Source organism: Brachyhypopomus gauderio, chromosome 10 (genome assembly GCF_052324685.1).
Source record: "Brachyhypopomus gauderio isolate BG-103 chromosome 10, BGAUD_0.2, whole genome shotgun sequence".
Taxonomy (NCBI): Eukaryota; Metazoa; Chordata; class Actinopteri; order Gymnotiformes; family Hypopomidae; genus Brachyhypopomus; species Brachyhypopomus gauderio.
This window is the reverse complement of record NC_135220.1, coordinates 17355242-17376228: the sequence shown is the minus strand read 5'-3', so window position 1 is coordinate 17376228 and position 20987 is coordinate 17355242. Positions and strand designations below refer to the sequence as shown.

The 20987-nt window shown below is 51.6% G+C and overlaps 2 protein-coding genes across 9 annotated transcripts in view; one reads left to right on the top strand and one right to left on the bottom strand.

The window, feature by feature from the left end:
- erg (ETS transcription factor ERG) overlaps window positions 1-9028 on the top strand; it is a 35192-nt gene extending 26164 nt beyond the window's left edge. For 3 of the 6 annotated variants that reach the window (XM_077020064.1, XM_077020069.1, XM_077020066.1), the window contains 8 exons: window positions 16-164; window positions 2678-2881; window positions 4003-4083; window positions 4658-4729; window positions 5853-5915; window positions 6240-6296; window positions 6749-6796; window positions 6878-9028. In XM_077020064.1, coding sequence (XP_076876179.1) covers window positions 16-164; window positions 2678-2881; window positions 4003-4083; window positions 4658-4729; window positions 5853-5915; window positions 6240-6296; window positions 6749-6796; window positions 6878-7398 — 1195 coding nt within the window. In that variant the 3' untranslated portion in view covers window positions 7399-9028. The remainder of the gene's footprint in view (window positions 1-15; window positions 165-2677; window positions 2882-4002; window positions 4084-4657; window positions 4730-5852; window positions 5916-6239; window positions 6297-6748; window positions 6797-6877) is intronic. The other 3 variants (XM_077020067.1, XM_077020068.1, XM_077020070.1) reach the window with 2 other exon arrangements.
- A 233-nt stretch (window positions 9029-9261) lies between these two features.
- kcnj15 (potassium inwardly rectifying channel subfamily J member 15) lies at window positions 9262-11782 on the bottom strand. 3 transcript variants are annotated; one of them, XR_013133731.1, is made up of 3 exons: window positions 11655-11782; window positions 9969-11266; window positions 9262-9750 (listed from the first exon to the last, which is right to left on the bottom strand). XR_013133731.1 is itself a non-coding variant. In XM_077020072.1 (2 exons), the coding sequence occupies exon 2, from the start codon at window positions 11046-11048 to the stop codon at window positions 10032-10034; it is 1017 nt and encodes a 338-aa protein (XP_076876187.1). In that variant the 5' UTR covers window positions 11049-11266; window positions 11655-11782; the 3' UTR covers window positions 9262-10031. The 3 variants fall into 3 exon arrangements, 2 of the variants coding, with proteins under 2 accessions (XP_076876187.1, XP_076876188.1); XM_077020072.1 differs by having other exon boundaries at window positions 9262-11266; XM_077020073.1 differs by having other exon boundaries at window positions 9262-11143; window positions 11655-11774.
- Between the last annotated feature and the right edge of the window lie 9205 nt (window positions 11783-20987).

The window sequence follows — 20987 nt, the reverse complement described above, 5'->3', positions numbered from 1 at the left end:
TGTGTGTGTGTGTAGGAGCTCTCCTGATGACTGCAGTGTGGGAAAAGGAAAGATGGCAGGTGGAGGTGATGGTGCTCCCATGGTGTACAGCAGCTACATGGAGGAGAAGCACCTTCCCCCACCCAACATGACCACCAACGAACGCAGAGTCATCGTACCTGCAGGTCTCTCCCTCTCCCTTTCACTTATGTGCGCACACACACACACACACACACACACACACACACACACACACACACACACAAACATGTATTCTACGCATCTCCTCTCTATATAGATTACAATCCCCTGCTCCATGGCCTGATATCTGCTCTATAGCACTTTGCATGTGTGTGTGCTGTAAATATGTTGCTCTAGTCTAGACTGTTTCCTTCTGTCAGACCCCTAAAAGGGTGGAGACTACTGGACCTGCCAGGAGAGTTTAGGTTTTCATATCAGAGGACCCACCCCCACCAAAACACATGCACACTATATAAATCATATATATATAGAATTTTATTTTTATATTGAATGAACAGTGCACTACTAAGCCACTGGTAAGTCTGGGGCAGATCTGTGGTGATGACCCTTCAGTGTGGGGCAGATCTGTGGTCAGCACCCTTCAGTGTGGGGCAGATCTGTGGTGATGTCCCTTCAGTGTGGGGCAGATCTGTGGTCAGCACCCTTCAGTGTGGGGCAGATCTGTGGTGATGTCCCTTCAGTGTGGGGCAGATCTGTGGTGATGACCCTTCAGTGTGGGGCAGATCTGTGGTCAGCACCCTTCAGTGTGGGGCAGATCTGTGGTCAGCACCCTTCAGTGTGGGGCAGATCTGTGGTCAGCACCCTTCAGTGTGGGGCAGATCTGTGGTGATGTCCCTTCAGTGTGGGGCAGATCTGTGGTCAGCACCCTTCAGTGTGGGGCAGATCTGTGGTGATGACCCTTCAGTGTGGGGCAGATCTGTGGTGATGACCCTTCAGTGTGGGGTAGATCTGTGGTCAGCACCCTTCAGTGTGGGGTAGATCTGTGGTGATGACCCTTCAGTGTGGGGTAGATCTGTGGTCAGCACCCTTCAGTGTGGGGTAGATCTGTGGTGATGACCCTTCAGTGTGGGGTAGATCTGTGGTGATGACCCTTCAGTGTGGGGCAGATCTGTGGTCAGCACCCTTCAGTGTGGGGCAGATCTGTGGTCAGCACCCTTCAGTGTGGGGCAGATCTGTGGTGATGACCCTTCAGTGTGGGGCAGATCTGTGGTGATGACCCTTCAGTGTGGGGCAGATCTGTGGTGATGACCCTTCAGTGTGGGGTAGATCTGTGGTCAGCACCCTTCAGTGTGGGGCAGATCTGTGGTGATGACCCTTCAGTGTGGGGCAGATCTGTGGTGATGACCCTTCAGTGTGGGGCAGATCTGTGGTGATGACCCTTCAGTGTGGGGCAGATCTGTGGTCAGCACCCTTCAGTGTGGGGCAGATCTGTGGTCAGCACCCTTCAGTGTGGGGCAGATCTGTGGTGATGACCCTTCAGTGTGGGGCAGATCTGTGGTGATGACCCTTCAGTGTGGGGCAGATCTGTGGTGATGACCCTTCAGTGTGGGTTCTTCACTCTCCACCCTGCAGTCTGGCCCCAATTGAGCAGATCTCCTTACGTCACTAATCCAAAAATAGCGTTTTCCGTGGTTACTCAGTTTTTGTACATGCAAACCATTAATTGCTTGACAGCAGAAATCATCAGGAGTCCTTGAATGTGTGTGTGTGTGTGTGTGTGTGTGTGGGTGTGTGTGTGTGTGTATATGTGTGTGTGTGTTCATGTGCGTGCATGTGCCGAATGTTCTTGCTCGGGTTGAGTAACACCTTCTGTCTGTGGAGAGCTGCTTCCTCCTCAGGCAGATCTGACAGGCGCAGCGAGGTTCAGGGAGGCGCGGGGAGGCACGGGGAGGCACGGGGAGGTTCAGGGAGACCCAGGGAGGCGCGAGGAGGCACGGGGAGGCGCGAGGAGGCACGGGGAGTTACGGGGAGGTTCAGGGAGACCCAGGGAGGCACGGGGAGGCACTGGGAGGTGCGGGGAGGTTCAGGGAGACCCGGGGTGGCGTGGGGAGGCACGGGTAGGCGCGGGGAGGTTCAGGGAGACACGGGTATACGCGGGAAGGCACGGGGAGGCGAGGGGAGGCGCGGCTCTGAGCTTTAGTGCATCCTGTTTTCTGCTCAGTGGAGGGACAATGGGCTGATGGGACTCAGGAATGCAGCGTGAGGGCAGCAGGCAGGAAGCACGTCCCACAGAGCACCCAGTGGAACAGATGCTCACGCTCTCCCTCGTAAAAAGAGGTCGGCCGACCTCGAGGGGAGCGGTACCCGCCGACATGAAGGCGAACGCTGTAAGGGCCGGTGTCACAGGATGCGTGTAGATGGGCAAGATTAAAGACTGTGTTAATAGGTTCAACACATCTAGAAAAAGAAAAGAAAATCACCAATTTCTGTGAATTTCCTATGAACACCAAAAACGTAAGAGTGGGGTCAAATGTAAAGTTTCACCTGTGTTACATACATGAGACAGGATTACTCGGCTATGTTGTGGTTTGTTAGTATTAGCTAAAAAGTGTTAAAGCAGTGGCCAAACCCCCATAATGAACGTGTGATGAACATGACTTTATGACCTAATGAGCAGAATGAGTGTTAGTGACGGGAGCTCACGTGTGCTCCACAGACCCCACGCTGTGGTCGTCGGATCACGTGTGCCAGTGGCTGGAGTGGGCGGTCCGTGAGTACGGCCTGCTGGACGTGGATGTGTCCCTGTTCCATAGCATCGACGGCAAGGAACTCTGCAAGATGACCAAGGAGGACTTCCAGCGGCTCACGCCCAGCTACACCGCTGACATCCTCATGTCACACCTCCACTACCTGCGTGAGAGTGAGTGACACAAGCGCACGTGTGCACGCTCCCAGCAGCTGAGAGAGGGCGAAGAGCACAGAGAGAGAGAGAGAGAGAGAGAGAGAGAGAGAGAGAGAGAGAGAGAGAGAGAGAGAGAGAGAGAGAGAGAGAGAGAGAGTCAGCATTAAACCTGATTGGGTGTGCGGTGTATCCTTCGTCTGCCCAGACCTCTGGTATCCACACATGGGATTTCTCCTGCTTCATATTCATATCGTTTGGGCCTAATAACCAAAGTGGGTGTGTCTGGTGGGTTGTTATGGGTTTCCTACCATGTGATGAGCTTAATGTACCATGTGTTCAATATAGTTTCTTAACGGGAAGCAGAAAGTAGCAGTGACTCACAGAAGGGTTCTCTCTGTGGCTTTGTTTGTGATGAGACAAGCATAATCCAATATCGTGTCTTTAGGCAGAAAGAAAGAAAGACAGAAATAGACAGACGGAGACAGAAAAAGGGAAAAAATGGACTGCGTGTGTGTGAGAGAGAGAAAATATCTTATATAATATCTTAGTAGAGACAGGTTCTTTCCTTCATTCTTTCTCTCTCTCTGTCTCTGTGACTTTTTCTGTCTCTCTCTCTTTCTGTATCTCGCCATGTCTTTCTCTCACTCGCTCTGTCTCTTTTTCTGTTTTCCTCTCTGTCTGTATGTATTTGACGGTAAGGGGGTGGATGATGGGAAAAGGAGGAATACCTCATTTTCATTCCTTCGTTCACTCTAAACATTCTCTTACACACCCTTGTTTATGCACATGTAGACACACACATGTGCCCACACACACACATACACACACAGTTTATTTTACAGCAGAGAATGCGATTTTGAACTTAATGATTGACTGAATGTTTTATTTGGCAGTTAAAGGCTCTGTCACTGTGATAGCATGTGCCGTACTTACACCAGAAGCTGTTTGTTTATGTTCCTCTTTCTCTTCCTGTCACTCTTTCCCTCTCCTTCTCTCTCCTTCTTTATTTCTTACTCTCTGTCCTCCTCTCTCTCCTCCTCTCTCTCCTCCTCTCTTCACACCACAGGATGTTGTCAGCTGAGATTCTTTTGCTTTATGTTGGTCACTCCCTTCTTTCAAAAGAATGTTTTGTTTCTCAGCTCCACTTCCGCACTTGACTTCAGACGATGTTGACAAAGCCTTGCAAAACTCGCCACGGTTAATGCATGCCCGTAACACAGGTAAGCAGGCCTGCGTCCCCCGCCCTGCATAGATCTGGCCTTGCCCCCCGCCAGCCTAAACGCTACCTGCCTCCACTGAGGGTCAGTAAACTTAAAGCTGCCCAAAATGAGTCCATGACCACCAGGTGGCACTAGTGAACATCTCCATCTCAGAGACTGCCACTTCTACATATTTGGCAAAAGGTGTTGCTCCACATTTTGTGTGTTTAGGATGATACAAGAGTCTATTTAAGGGCCTAGAATGTGCAACAATGTTCTTGAGGAATGATGTAAGCATATTACAGGAATCAGTATCTTCCTCCATAGGACTTTTTTCTTCTCCTCCTTTTCTGGTGGCCAGAAGCTCTGCTGGGCAGCTTTAACGTGGTGAAATGTACCAGTAGACGTATGGAGGTCACTGCTAACGCTCCTGTCTTTATGGCCTGCGTCACATGCTTTGCTGCAAATTTCTTGTTTCCTAGCTTGCCCATTTCATCTCTGTCAGATCATTCAGAAACCACAGAAATGAATATAATTTCAATTGCCTGACCCAGATTCTACATGACCACATTTTAATCAAAGCACTTTTCTTCAGGAGGTGCCAGCTTCATTTTTCCCAATCCCCCTGTGTACCCACCCGATACGGCCAGAGCCCCAGCCAGATCGGGTAAGTCCTGTCTGTAAAACTTCCAATACAATAATACAACCTTCATATGAGTCTAGTGTTGTAATGTGATATGCAGCATTGTTTGATATTGTTTAGTGGAGAAGGTCATCGCCGCTCTGAGAGTTTCCCTTTGAAACTCTTCTTCATTGTGAAGATTTCGATATTGCTGTCATGTTTTTCCCTGCTTGTGGAGTATGGCTGTCCACTGATCCTTGCCATAACCACTGAGGTCAACCACAGAAACTAACCCAGCCCTCAGTCTGCACTCACACACTCTCTCTCTGTCTCACTCACTCTTTCACTCACACACACACACACACACACACACACACACAAATACACACACACACACACACACACACACTCACACACACACACACACACTCACACACACACACACACACACACACACACACACACACACACACACACACACACACACACACTCTCTGTCTCACTCACACACACACACACACACACTCACACACTCTCTCTCTGTCTCACTCACTCTTTCACTCACACACACACACACACACACACACAAATACACACACACACACACACACACACACTCACACACACACACACACTCACACACACACACACACACACACACACACACACACACACACACACACACACACACACACACACTCTCTGTCTCACTCACACACACACACTCACACACTCTCTCTCTGTCTCACTCACACACACAAACACATTCACACTCTCTCTCTGTCTCACTCACACACAGACACATACACACACTCTCACTCTTTCACTCACACGCACACACAAATACACACACACACACACACATACACTCTCACTCTTTCACTCACACACAAATACACACACACACACACACACACACTCTCTTTCTCTCTCTCTCTCTCTCTCTCTCACACACACACTCTCTCTCACTCACACACAAATACACACACACTCTCTCTCTCTTTCTCTCTCTCTCTCTCTCTCTCACACACACACACTCTCTCTCTCACTCACACACAAGCACATACGTGCACACACACAGACACAGAGATCTACTGCCACATACTTATGCCCTCCAGTGGAGTTATTGATAACTGCGTGCACCGTGTTGATTATGATTCTCTTACAGATTTGGCTTATGAGGCCAGTAGACGATCTGCCTGGCCATCTCAGTCAGCACCATCCAGTAAAGGTACAGAAATCCAAACATCCAGACAGAGCAGAACCCAAAAAGAACCCAAACAGAGTCACATCCTCCTGCTGGGTGCTCAGTCACACATGCACAAGGGCCATTCAGATCATTCTCAGGACTGATGGGTGTGATACTCTGTCAGTTTTGCAATTGCCAACTGAAATAGAAACAGGTTACCGTAACGAGTTGGGCTGCTGTTATACAATGTTAATCTAGCAATGTGAACTGTGTGTGTGTGTGTGTGTGTGTGTGTGTGTGTGTGTGTGTGTGTGTGTGTGTGTGTGTGTGTGTGTGTGTGTGTGTGTGTGTGTGTGTGTGTGACAGTTTCACAGTCCTCACCGGCCATTGTCACCAAAACTGAGGAGCAGAGGCCACAGCTTGGTAAGAACTGAACAATCCTCACTGTCATCTGTGAATCATCTGTCAGCTAAAAGCCAATATTGGACATGATGAAACATTCACGCAACTGTAAACTGAGCAATGCTGTGTCCAGGGCTCCAGTTTTCAACATCGCAATATATTGCAACAGCATGGAGACAGATATTAAAAATTGTAGTAAAGTTTCCAGAGAAAGAGGACATTTCATATATATCAAATTATACTATATAGTGATATTATATAAAATATATATTATATTATATATTATACATAATAAATATTATAATTATTATATAATATTTAAATATTGTTATATATTATGTATATACACATATACATATACAATTCAACCATTAATGATTGAGGATTCTTTTTATTTTATGATTGTGGTTTGTAATTTCTGCTGTGCTGATCTGTTGTCATGCTTGTAACTAAACTGTTATTATGTGTGTCAGATCCATATCAGGTTTTGGGTCCTACCAGCAGCAGGCTGGCAAACCCAGGTGAGCAAAGCTGCTTTAGACACGTCTGTGCGGAGCCCAAGTGTGTTTACAGCACGGTGCAGTGACGCTGTGTGTCCGCAGGTTCTGGTCAGATCCAGCTGTGGCAGTTCTTGCTGGAGCTCCTCTCAGACAGCTCCAACTCGAACTGCATCACGTGGGAAGGCACCAACGGCGAGTTCAAGATGACGGACCCGGACGAGGTGGCGCGGCGCTGGGGCGAACGCAAAAGCAAACCCAACATGAACTACGACAAGCTGAGCCGCGCGCTGCGCTACTACTACGACAAGAACATCATGACCAAGGTGCACGGCAAGCGCTACGCCTACAAGTTCGACTTCCACGGCATCGCCCAGGCCCTGCAGCCGCACCCGCCGGAGGCCTCCGTCTACAAGTACCCCGCCGAGCTGCCCTACGTCAGCTCCTACCACGCCCACCCACAGAAGATGAACTTTGTGTCGCCGCACCCACAGGGGTTGCCTGTCACTTCGTCCAGTTTCTTCGCCACGCCAAACCCCTACTGGAACTCTCCAGGGGCGGGCATCTACCCCAGCCCGCGTCACCCTGCCTCCCACATGCCCTCCCACCTGGGCACCTATTACTAGACATCTCCGAGGGGTTTAAGGGGAAACATCTCAGCGGAGTCCCCCCCCAGAATGCTGAAAAAGACATACATGGAAACCAGCCTCTCCTGCAGAGCCAGCACTGCTACCAACCATCCAGGGCACAATTTAAACATGAGACACAAGGGAAATGAGGACCCCTACTGGGCAGGGGAGGTAGGACAGGGCAGGAGTTTAGGATGTTATAGCAGGACACACGAACGGGGCACAAATAGTTTGGGGATCAAATGAGATCCAAGGAATGCAAAATAATAATCGTGTGAAATTTGACCACAGTGCACACGTCATTGTGAAGCAGCTGTGGCCTAATTTGTGGCTTCTGGCCACAGCGCTGGAACTGCTCTGTGTACGTGTCCTCAAGATTGACACAAGTCGCAGGTCAAAGAATGTGATGAAGACCAAAACGTTATATACATGTAAAAAGGGCTATTCAATATATATATATATATATATATATATATATATATATATATATATATATATATATATATATATATATATACACACAAAAAACAGCTGCATGAAAAGTTATGTATTGTTATATAATATGTTTTAAGTATCAAACTATCTTATTTTTAAAAGGGACTTATCAGAAAGAGAGAGCAGGACAGACGGGAGAAAAGCTGGAAAGTATATGAGAAGTAGAAGGAAGGGCAGGGGGAGGAGTTCTAAGTTGCAGAAGAAAAGAGTGGGTGGAGTCAAAAGAGTAGGTGGAGTTCATATTGTAGGTGGGGTCAAAATAGTGGGCGGAGTCACATGACATTCTCACAGAGGGACAGCGCTGATGGAGTAGTAGTCAGGAGGGGTTATAAATGTAAAATGTGTGACCATTAAGTATTACTGCTTTCGATATAAATTGCCATATTTATCAGTATTATACTACATAGATGGCATATATGGCATTATAAAGAGCAAAGAAGGGCTATTTACTGGATTGTTAATCTCAAAATGGGGAGGAGCTTCAAATTATGCATCTTTGCAGAAAACTGGAAATTGAAGGATTCTTTAAGTGTTTTAAATGACCTCAAACCTTTCTTTGGACAGAGGTGGATTTTTTTTTCAAATCAGTGCCTTAGGGATGAAGTTCCTCACACAATGGTGGAGATTTTCCAAAGAACCAGTTTTTTGTTATTGTTTTTTTCTGAGTCGCGAACGCTGTGCGTTTGTCAGATTGAAGTATACAATTCAGTGTTCTATTTCTTTTTATATGATAGATATGACAGATAACTTATGCATTTAAACACTACGAGTTGATCTCAGCCAGCCAAAGACAGACATTTTTATACATACTTAGAGAAAAAAAAATATGTGGACCAAAGTTGCTGAAAACAATTGTGGCCTTTGAACTTTAAGCTCTATATACAATTGTTTACAAACGCAAGCTATATGTGATAATATAAGATGTGTTGTTTGTGTGGAAGCTGGTCTGGTGTGGTGTTTGGACCTCTCTCAGTGTTGGTAGGCTTCACAGGAGGAAACGCGTAACTATGTGAATCCCTCTCAACGGTGCACGGGACAGAATACTCTGAGATTGCTGACAAAAGCAGGAACGTCCATAAATTATATGATTTTCTACTGAGTCAATTTAATAAACTATTTTCAAACCAAACTGTTCTACTGTCTGCGTGTAATGGTGCAGTGTTGTCGTCCTGTGTTCTGTTCCCAAACAGAAGCCATTATATTCTCTGTTGCCACTGTCCTCTTTTTCTGAGTGTCATAGCACACGGACAGACAGACGGACTGAACGTATGTTGCCACAACAAATGCAGAAACATATGATCCTCAGAAAACCAAGCAGGGGACATGTATGTAGCAAGAGAACGGATACATATCCCAAACAGTCCATAAATGTTAACATTTGAGTTTTTTATTCAATAATTGAAACTTTCAAACATGTACTATGGTCTGAAATATTTGTTTGGTATATTAAAAACATTTTGCCCTAGTTTAGTAATACATACATTTCCTCTTTGTCAAATCTATCATTAATACTATAACTACATAGAGAAATAACCACTACACAGGCCTGATTGAAAATGACATCTGATACGTGGACACAAACCCGCAGGAGTTGGAAAACATGTTGTGATCATGACCGTGACTACTGTTTAGAACCCTTAGGACATGACCTAATTAAGACTACATTTTATCCAAGTAAATAGTTGGCATATTAGTTGCACAATCAATTTTCACCACAAACAGGAAGCCATACTTTAACCATCTCATATGACCAGTCTTTTATTATCTATCAGGCATCTGAACGTCATACACTCTCCTGAGTTGAAATATCCAGTTTCCTGTCGGATTCTTAACCATCTTAACCATCTCCCATCCCTGGAAAAAAGAATATTTAAATTATTAAGATTTATGGTCTTGAATTTAACTTGCCTTTTGTGGTCTCAAGTTTGACCCAGTCTTGGCCACCTAACCCTGACTGATCTTGGTCTCTGTATTGATCCTAACTCCATTGATCAAGGTCTTGGTCTCGATTTGGTATCATCTAAAATGCTCTACTTGAATTAGTGGTCATTCTTTGGCGTGTAGGACATAACCTGTGCAGGTGTTCTAGTTCTGTGCGTTGTTTCCTACGGTGCATGGATGCTCCAGTAGAGCCTTCACTCTCTCCTGTATTCATCCTCCAGTCGGAGCTTCTCAGTCTGGGGGTTCTGAAGCAGAGAGGGCTCCATGCTTGCCTGGACCTTGTCAAAAAAGCCGAAGTCTATGATATGTCTGCCCCTAGGTGCAATATAGAGCAGAGGTTCAAACTCACAATCCCACAGGAACTCCTGGGGGGTGTAGGATGTGCGGCATTGGCAAAAGCTGGCCGTAGACTCAGTGGTGGCACTGAGGGAGAGAACCAGCTCAAAGTCCCTGGTCTTCAGGCTCTCCGCGGTGAGGCCGGCCAGCGGGCTGCTCTCGTCCAGCTCGTGGTAGAACGTGAGCGGCATGCCGAGGAACGGAAACTCGTCACCGCAATCGAGCTGGAAGCTCACGGCAGCCTGGTGGAGCAGAGTTTTCTCCCCCTCCTCTGTGATGTAGGGGGAGAAAAGTTTCCCGATAAGCTGGCACTGTACCAGCAGGCTCTGCCTCATGTTGGCCACGCGCACCATCACGCACGCCTTGCCCTGCCGCACGCACACCACCGCGTAGCGGCTGAACCGGACGCTCTCCGCTCTCTTCTTGGACCTGGCCAGCTTGGCCAGGAAGGCGCCCGTGACGAAGATCTCCGCCAGGCTTGTGAACACCACCTGCGCCACCAGGGCCAGGATGGCCAATGGGCACTCTTCGGAGATGTGACGGAAGCCATAGCCAATGGTGGCCTGCGACTCCAGAGAGAAGAGGTACGCCCCCATTAGCGAGGCAACGTTGGTCACACATGGCGTGTGGTTTGATGAATGCACGATGTCGATGTCGCCATTCTTCATGCCAATGAGATAGAAGACGACACCAAAGATGAACCAAGTGGTGAAGAAGGTGGAGACGAAGAGGGTGAGTTTGTAGCGCCATTTCATATCGAGCACGGTGGTCCAGATGTCGTGCAGGTAGATCTGCACCATACCCTCTACATTATCGATGTGAACATTGTTGTGGCCCTCTTTGGACACAACTCGCCGCTGGGTCGATACACTCATCCTGTGTGCCTGGGATGTACGGGACACTCGGGTGGAGTTTAGCTAAGGTTCTCACGTCCTGCTTCTCCCAGAGATTAAGCACACTTAACTGTAATCTGTGATAAAAACAAATAGCAATATCACTTTGACAACGTTAAATCGGTTTTACATTTGTCTTTGTTTTTCCTTTAAACCTGATTAGAATTTAGATGATCGTTTGAATCAGCAGTGAGTGTGACCTGCAGAAGCAGAAACACAGACAGCAGACACTCAGTACTTAAACCACTATTTCCTACAGCGTATGAATGTCAATTTAGAAACAGATAAAAGAGTTACACTGCATCCTGTATTTATATCCTTCACTATAATTTCATCTAAAATGTGCTACACAGCTCACTATGAGTAATTACAGCACTATCATTAAGGGCTGGAGAAATCTTCAAGCTGAAAGCACACATCTTTTTTTGCTATATTTTTGCTGTTAATCAACAGTTATGCAAAGTTGTTAATTAACAAGCCTGTGACTCAGAATGAAATCGTCTGGAAAAAAAAATTCCTCCATATTCTTAGTTAAGAGGAATCTAACTGTAGCGACAGGAATCGGTCATAATGAGAGTATGTTCATACCTGCTCCAGATCTGTGTGTTCTGTCTCAGGTGTGGCTCTGGTCGGGACTGCAGCTCCAGTTTATTGTAACCCGAGACAAGCAGGCGTTCACCTGCCTAGATGTATTTCACAATGTTCTTGGCTCTGTCTCTTGCACTTGCTTATGTGCACTGAACTCAAGCACAATTGATAATGTGAATTGTTCCTTGAAAAACAGTTGGGGGTGGTGGTTAGAAAGGCGATCAGGCTCCAGTCAGACAGCCTGTCAGGCAGCTCCCCCCCCCACCACTCCGCCCTCGCCCATTCTCTCCGCACTGGCATGTGAGGCGACTGTAAAAAGAGTTTTTCACTTTTCCCGCCTTGTGTCGGCTCATTTCAGTGTTTTCAAGCCAAACGCATTGATGTGCCATGCAGGCTAGCAGGAGCAGATGAAGACACTGTCATCTTTGGCATTTAAAATAACTGCTGTGGCGCTCTCTCCCTGAATCAAGGGGCCGTGAGGTTTCTCCAGGATACAGACAAGAGATCCCAGCTGATGTTTATGAGCCATCAGGCAAAGCGTGAAGGTTAAAGAGGAAAGTGGGATGAATTTGGCGCCTTTAATCAGACGCAGTCTGTGTCCAGCTCCCTGGAGCTGTATCTAATTAAACTGCTCTATCAGACATCACACCGCGTCTGGGTTCTCAGCTGCCATCGCTGCAGAAACTACATAAACAGTCATATAGTTCCTGTGAAACCAATCCAACCATAAACCAGAAGCCCATCACAAACTGAGCTAAGGTCAAAACAACTGACAATGCTAACAATGCCTTGGAAGCCACTCCAGACATCACAGCAGGAGAACACTGGTCATTCCTGCTGGGAAACAACAATTAATCTATTACAATTATGTTATATTATTTTACACAAGTAATGTAAGAAAATGCCAAGCTATGGATGACCACTGTTTGAAGTAGCAGGATGTGAGTAAAATCTAGAGTTTTGTTCAGAATGTTTTCAAGAGAGCCCGTCGTGACCTTGGTCAAAAGTCCTTACGGGGAAATGTGTAGATCCACAAGTCTCCAGGAAGCTGAAGGGAACTGTGACCTTCTGCTGAGGAAGGAGGTCAGATGATGATTAGACTCAGTTATTAGACTCACGCTGCCGTGCCCTGTTGTGGACCAGGCTAGTTTGTTATTAAGACCTGTGGCTGTACTGGAAGTAATGTGACAAGCTGCAGCGTGTGGTCTGCAGGCATGCTGTCTCCTCACGCTTCCTCACGCTCGTTTAGGATACTCCCTTTGCTCCTCCGCTACTCGCATTCATGTCAGTGCCGTTGTGATTTCTTGACTTGTTTAAAACCAGGAGCTCAGATCCAGTGACATAAGACGGTCATCTGACAAACTGATGCTGAGTCAGAAAAGTTACAAATTTGTAACTGGAGTTAATGAATTGTTCTCCACCCACCCACACACCTAGCCACACACACATGCACACATACACACGCACACACACATACACACGCACACACTCAATCACTAATACATATGAAATTCACAAACTCACAAAGGCGTGGGGACGTAAGCAGACAAGTGTCCTGTCTGCGTTAGACGGGAAACTCCACACATAAAGCACCACTCAAGACTGCATCCTCATTCACACACACTCTGAACCAACACCAGGCCTCTGACAGAGTGTTAGGCATAACGGGACCCATAGCCCAAACACCAAAAAAACTGATAGAGTTGGTTTTACTAAGAACAAAGGTAGTGATGTCCAAATTAGATGTACATATACACACACATATCACATGTACATATATACACACACACACACACACACATATCACATACACACATGCATATAAATTAACAGACAAAAATAAGAAAGTGTTTTTAAATCAGAATCATCTCCCATCTCATCTGATCAGAATCATCTCTCATTTACAACAGGTTTCCTGGTTTTGAAATGCACTTACATAGCAGAAGTGTGTTTGCTGTTTCCAACTCCAGTGTAATTAACAACCCCTCCAAAGCGGGTGTGTCAGAGCAGAATAAGGATAATGATGCATAGAGCTACTCTAAGACTGAACTTTGCAGACATGAATTTGCACATTTTAACCAAAACTATTCCCAGTGAACTCTGGTAGTCTACCAGAAGCAGGGTTTAAGTCCAAAAAGTCAAAAAAAGCGGAGTTTAAGGTTCCCAGAGTGCCTCCTAAAAAGATATATTTTAAAAAGTACAGACCAAAAGTCAATGCACACAATTTCAATTTTTTTGATTCCATAATTTCTGCTGTAGAACAAAAAAATTACAGCCTTTTCTGTGCAATACTTTAAAGAGGCAAAGGACAAAAGACAAAAGATTTTCGTGCACCTGGTGACACTGAATGGCTTTAATGTAAAGGGGCGTGTCAGGCTGAGTGTTAGCAGTTCAAAGGGTTTTGTGGTGATAAAAAAACCTTAAGCTGTGAGTGAGTGTGTTAATTAAATCACAGCGAAGGCAACCAGGCCCACAGTGATAAACCCATCTGGCTATGTGACAAGCTTTGTGCAGCAGTAAAGCCCAGAGGCCTGTCAGATTTATGAAAGGGAAGCAGGGCCGGTTATTAGTTTGTTGATAATCAGTTGCCCCATCAGTCTGTGTCTGCCCTGCGATTCTCCAGCACAGAACAGAACTGGACTCTGCGTGTAAATGTGTAGCCCAATTTCACGAATGAATCAGCATTGTGTACTGTATTAAACACTCTTCCACCGTGTCTCCGTTTGACAAACGCTCACTCAACCCTGATCTCACAGCGGAGGAGATAATGCAGTCATGTCAATCCATGTGTGTGTGTGTGTGTGTGTGTGTGTGTGTGTGTGTGTGTGCGCACGTGTGTGTGTGTGTGTGTGTGTGCGTGCACACTTATGACAGCAGATCGTGCCTTGAGGTCCACAGCTGGAGGAGGCCGTGCTGATCCGATAAAAGCACGTCGGGCTCAGCGGACGAGGTTAAGGGATCTGCAGACATGTTGCAGAGCCTTTAAAGAAGTCTTACTATACACCAGCAGCTCCACCTGCTCCACCTGCTCCATTTATTCACAGCCATGCAGGGAACCATGGTAGACATGAGCAGCACTGATCTTAAAATCAATAGTTTCTCTGAACATTGCAAATTAATACAGCAAATGTATTAACCTCTCATCTCTCTCTCTCTCTCTCTCTCTCTCTCTCTCTCTCTATGTATATATATATATATATATATATATATATATATATATATATATATATATATATATATACATAGAGAGAGAGATGAGAGCACAAGAAAGTTGGTGTGATGATCCAGCAGAGGGCGCCAGATCCTCAACACATCCCTAATGTATGCGAGTGTGTGACAATAGCTGTGAGTGAACAGGGAGTGTGTACAGGGACTATGCCAGAACTCTGTGGTACTGGACTTTATGTAAGAACGTATGTGTGAGATGTGTGTTCTGTTCACAGGTGTGTATGATGCCTGAGAGGGGAATGTGTGACTCGTGTGTGTGTGTGTGTGTGTGTGTGTGTGTGTGTGTGTGTGTGTGTGTGTGTGTGTGTGTGTGTGTGTTTGATTGGCAGATGGTGGATGGTGGGGATTAGTTGTTGCTGGTTTCTGAACAGTGCCTCTCCTGAGCGCTTCTCCTCAGTGACATTTTTCCATTACACCCCACATCTACTCCTGCTGCTCCACCATGTGCAGACATGAGGGGTGTGTGCAGTGTGTGTGTGTGGTGTGTGAGTGTGTGTGTATGTGTGTGTGTATGTGTGTGAGTGCGGTGTGCGTGTGTGGACACGGATGTGAGAATGAGTGTGCATCTCTAAGGAAGAGCCATTGCTAGTAGGTTGTGTTTGAATTGTATGGTGTCTGGAAATGCGCTGTAGTTCTCTCTCTCTGTGCCTCTCTCTCCCTCTCTCTTTCTCTCTGTCTTTCCACTCTTTCTTTCTTTATCCTTCTATTATGAAGAAAAGGTGGAGTGGGGGAGGTGGAGTGGGGGTGGTGTAGTGGGGGTGGTGGAGTGGGGGTGGTGTAGTGGGGGTGGTGTAGTGGGGGAGGTGGAGTGGTGGAGGTGGAGTGGGGGAGGTGGAGTGGTGGAGGTGGAGTGGGGGAGGTGGAGTGGGGGTGGTGTAGTGGTGGAGGTGTAGTGGGGGTGGTGTAGTGGGGGTGGTGTAGTGGGGGTGGTGTAGTGGTGGAGGTGGAGTGGTGGAGGTGGAGTGGGGGAGGTGTAGTGGGGGAGGTGTAGTGGGGGTGGTGGAGTGGTGGAGGTGGAGTGGGGGAGGTGGAGTGGGGGTGGTGTAGTGGGGGAGGTGGAGTGGTGGAGGTGGAGTGGGGGAGGTGTAGTGGGGGTGGTGTAGTGGGGGTGGTGTAGTGGTGGAGGTGGAGTGGTGGAGGTGGAGTGGGGGAGGTGTAGTGGTGGAGGTGGAGTGGTGGAGGTGTAGTGGGGGTGGTGTAGTGGGGGAGGTGGAGTGGGGGAGGTGTAGTGGGGGAGGTGGAGTGGGGGTGGTGTAGTGGGGGTGGTGGAGTGGGGGAGGTGTAGTGGGGAGGTGGAGTGGTGGAGGTGGAGTGGTGGAGGTGGAGTGGGGGGTGGTGTAGTGGGGGAGGTGGAGTGGGGGAGGTGGAGTGGTGGAGGTGGAGTGGGGGTGGTGGAGTGGTGGAGGTGGAGTGGGGGTGGTGTAGTGGGGGAGGTGTAGTGGGGGTGGTGGAGTGGTGGAGGTGTAGTGGGGGAGGTGGAGTGGTGGAGGTGGAGTGGGGGTGGTGTAGTGGGGGAGGTGGAGTGGTGGAGGTGGAGTGGTGGAGGTGGAGTGGGGGTGGTGTAGTGGGGGAGGTGGAGTGGGGGAGGTGGAGTGGTGGAGGTGGAGTGGTGGAGGTGGAGTGGTGGTGGTGTAGTGGGGGAGGTGGAGTGGGGGTGGTGTAGTGGGGGAGGTGGAGTGGTGGAGGTGGAGTGGTGGAGGTGGAGTGGGGGTGGTGTAGTGGGGGAGGTGGAGTGGGGGAGGTGGAGTGGTGGAGGTGGAGTGGTGGAGGTGGAGTGGGGGTGGTGGAGTGGGGGAGGTGGAGTGGGGGAGGTGTAGTGGGGGTGGTGGAGTGGGGGTGGTGTAGTGGGGGTGGTGTAGTGGGGGTGGTGGAGGTGTAGTGGTGGAGGTGTAGTGGGGGAGGTGTAGTGGTGGAGGTGGAGTGGGGGTGGTGGAGTGGGGGAGGTGGAGTGGGGGTGGTGTAGTGGGGGTGGTGGAGGTGTAGTGGTGGAGGTGTAGTGGGGGAGGTGTAGTGGTGGAGGTGGAGTGGGGGTGGTGGAGTGGGGGAGGTGGAGTGGGGGTGGTGGAGTGGTGGAGGTGTAGTGGGGGTGGTGTAGTGGGGGTGGTGTAGTGGTGGAGGTGTAGTGGTGGAGGTGGAGTGGGGGTGGTGTAGTGGTGGAGGTGTAGTGGTGGAGGTGTAGTGGGGGTGGTGTAGTGGGGGTGGTGGAGTGGTGGAGGTGTAGTGGGGGTGGTGTAGTGGTGGAGGTGGAGTGGTGGAGGTGGAGTGGGGGTGGTGTAGTGGGGGTGGTGGAGTGGGGGTGGTGTAGTGGTGGAGGTGGAGTGGTGGAGGTGTAGTGGGGGTGGTGTAGTGGGGGTGGTGTAGTGGTGGAGGTGTAGTGGGGGTGGTGGAGTGGGGGTGGTGGAGTGGGGGTGGTGTAGTGGGGGAGGTGGAGTGGGGGTGGTGGAGTGGGGGAGGTGTAGTGGTGGAGGTGGAGTGGGGGTGGTGGAGTGGGGGAGGTGGAGTGGGGGAGGTGGAGTGGGGGAGGTGTAGTGGGGGTGGTGGAGTGGTGGAGGTGGAGTGGGGGAGGTGGAGTGGGGGTGGTGTAGTGGGGGAGGTGGAGTGGGGGTGGTGGAGTGGTGGAGGTGGAGTGGGGGAGGTGGAGTGGGGGTGGTGGAGTGGTGGAGGTGTAGTGGGGGTGGTGGAGTGGTGGAGGTGGAGTGGGGGAGGTGGAGTGGGGGTGGTGTAGTGGTGGAGGTGGAGTGGGGGTGGTGGAGTGGTGGAGGTGGAGTGGGGGAGGTGGAGTGGGGGTGGTGGAGTGGGGGTGGTGGAGTGGTGGAGGTGGAGTGGGGGAGGTGGAGTGGGGGTGGTGTAGTGGGGGAGGTGGAGTGGGGGTGGTGGAGTGGTGGAGGTGGAGTGGGGGAGGTGGAGTGGGGGTGGTGGAGTGGTGGAGGTGGAGTGGTGGAGGTGGAGTGGGGGAGGTGGAGTGGGGGTGGTGGAGTGGTGGAGGTGGAGTGGGGGAGGTGGAGTGGGGGTGGTGTAGTGGGGGAGGTGGAGTGGGGGTGGTGGAGTGGTGGAGGTGGAGTGGGGGAGGTGGAGTGGGGGTGGTGGAGTGGTGGAGGTGGAGTGGTGGAGGTGGAGTGGGGGAGGTGGAGTGGGGGTGGTGGAGTGGTGGAGGTGTAGTGGGGGAGGTGGAGTGGGGGTGGTGGAGTGGTGGGGGTGGAGTGGTGGAGGTGGAGTGGGGGTGGTGTAGTGGGGGAGGTGGAGTGGGGGTGGTGGAGTGGGGGTGGTGTAGTGGGGGTGGTGGAGTGGGGGTGGTGTAGTGGGGGTGGTGGAGTGGGGGTGGTGGAGTGGGGGAGGTGGAGTGGGGGTGGTGGAGTGGGGGTGGTGGAGTGGGGGTGGTGTAGTGGGGGAGGTGGAGTGGGGGTGGTGTAGTGGGGGAGGTGGAGTGGGGGTGGTGGAGTGGGGGTGGTGGAGTGGGGGTGGTGTAGTGGGGGAGGTGGAGTGGGGGTGGTGTAGTGGAGGAGGTGGAGTGGGGGTGGTGGAGTGGTGGAGGTGTAGTGGGGGTGGTGTAGTGGGGGGTGGTGTAGTGGTGGAGGTGTAGTGGTGGAGGTGGAGTGGGGGTGGTGTAGTGGTGGAGGTGTAGTGGTGGAGGTGTAGTGGTGGAGGTGGAGTGGGGGTGGTGTAGTGGGGGTGGTGGAGTGGTGGAGGTGTAGTGGGGGTGGTGTAGTGGTGGAGGTGGAGTGGTGGAGGTGGAGTGGGGGTGGTGTAGTGGGGGTGGTGGAGTGGGGGTGGTGTAGTGGTGGAGGTGGAGTGGTGGAGGTGTAGTGGGGGTGGTGTAGTGGGGGTGGTGTAGTGGTGGAGGTGTAGTGGGGGTGGTGGAGTGGGGGTGGTGGAGTGGGGGTGGTGTAGTGGGGGAGGTGGAGTGGGGGTGGTGGAGTGGGGGAGGTGTAGTGGTGGAGGTGGAGTGGGGGTGGTGGAGTGGGGGAGGTGGAGTGGGGGAGGTGGAGTGGGGGAGGTGTAGTGGGGGTGGTGGAGTGGTGGAGGTGGAGTGGGGGAGGTGGAGTGGGGGTGGTGTAGTGGGGGAGGTGGAGTGGGGGGTGGTGGAGTGGTGGAGGTGGAGTGGGGGAGGTGGAGTGGGGGTGGTGGAGTGGTGGAGGTGTAGTGGGGGTGGTGGAGTGGTGGAGGTGTAGTGGGGGAGGTGGAGTGGGGGTGGTGTAGTGGTGGAGGTGGAGTGGGGGTGGTGGAGTGGTGGAGGTGGAGTGGGGGAGGTGGAGTGGGGGTGGTGGAGTGGGGGTGGTGGAGTGGTGGAGGTGGAGTGGGGGAGGTGGAGTGGGGGTGGTGTAGTGGGGGAGGTGGAGTGGGGGTGGTGGAGTGGTGGAGGTGGAGTGGGGGTGGTGGAGTGGTGGAGGTGGAGTGGTGGAGGTGGAGTGGGGGAGGTGGAGTGGGGGTGGTGGAGTGGTGGAGGTGGAGTGGGGGAGGTGGAGTGGGGGTGGTGTAGTGGGGGAGGTGGAGTGGGGGTGGTGGAGTGGTGGAGGTGGAGTGGGGGAGGTGGAGTGGGGGTGGTGGAGTGGTGGAGGTGGAGTGGTGGAGGTGGAGTGGGGGAGGTGGAGTGGGGGTGGTGGAGTGGTGGAGGTGTAGTGGGGGAGGTGGAGTGGGGGTGGTGGAGTGGTGGGGGTGGAGTGGTGGAGGTGGAGTGGGGGTGGTGTAGTGGGGGAGGTGGAGTGGGGGTGGTGGAGTGGGGGTGGTGTAGTGGGGGTGGTGGAGTGGGGGTGGTGTAGTGGGGGAGGTGGAGTGGGGGTGGTGGAGTGGGGGTGGTGGAGTGGGGGAGGTGGAGTGGGGGTGGTGTAGTGGGGGTGGTGGAGTGGGGGTGGTGGAGTGGGGGTGGTGTAGTGGGGGAGGTGGAGTGGGGGTGGTGTAGTGGAGGAGGTGGAGTGGGGGAGGTGTAGTGGAGGAGGTGGAGTGGGGGTGGTGGAGTGGGGGAGGTGTAGTGGAGGAGGTGGAGTGGGGGAGGTGGAGTGGGGGAGGTGGAGTGGGGGAGGTGGAGTGGGGGAGGTGTAGTGGAGGAGGTGGAGTGGGGGAGGTGGAGTGGGGGTGGTGGAGTGGGGGAGGTGTAGTGGGGGTGGTGGAGTGGGGGAGGTGGAGTGGGGGTGGTGGAGTGGGGGTGGTGTAGTGGGGGTGGTGGAGTGGGGGAGGTGGAGTGGGGGTGGTGGAGTGGGGGTGGTGTAGTGGGGGTGGTGGAGTGGGGGAGGTGGAGTGGGGGAGGTGGAGTGGGGGTGGTGGAGTGGTGGAGGTGGAGTGGGGGTGGTGTAGTGGGGGAGGTGGAGTGGTGGAGGTGGAGTGGGGGAGGTGGAGTGGGGGTGGTGTAGTGGTGGAGGTGGAGTGGGGGTGGTGGAGTGGGGGTGGTGTAGTGGGGGTGGTGTAGTGGAGGAGGTGGAGTGGGGGAGGTGTAGTGGAGGAGGTGGAGTGGGGGTGGTGGAGTGGTGGAGGTGGAGTGGGGGTGGTGTAGTGGGGGAGGTGGAGTGGTGGAGGTGGAGTGGGGGAGGTGGAGTGGGGGTGGTGTAGTGGTGGAGGTGGAGTGGGGGTGGTGGAGTGGGGGTGGTGTAGTGGGGGTGGTGGAGTGGGGGAGGTGGAGTGGTGGAGGTGGAGTGGGGGAGGTGGAGTGGGGGTGGTGTAGTGGTGGAGGTGGAGTGGGGGTGGTGGAGTGGGGGGTGGTGTAGTGGGGGGTGGTGGAGTGGGGGTGGTGGAGTGGTGGAGGTGGAGTGGGGGAGGTGTAGTGGAGGAGGTGGAGTGGGGGTGGTGGAGTGGTGGAGGTGGAGTGGGGGTGGTGTAGTGGGGGAGGTGGAGTGGTGGAGGTGGAGTGGGGGAGGTGGAGTGGGGGTGGTGTAGTGGTGGAGGTGTAGTGGGGGTGGTGTAGTGGGGGAGGTGGAGTGGTGGAGGTGGAGTGGGGGAGGTGGAGTGGGGGTGGTGTAGTGGTGGAGGTGGAGTGGGGGTGGTGGAGTGGGGGTGGTGGAGTGGGGGTGGTGTAGTGGGGGAGGTGGAGTGGGGGAGGTGGAGTGGGGGTGGTGGAGTGGGGGTGGTGGAGTGGGGGTGGTGTAGTGGGGGAGGTGGAGTGGGGGTGGTGGAGTG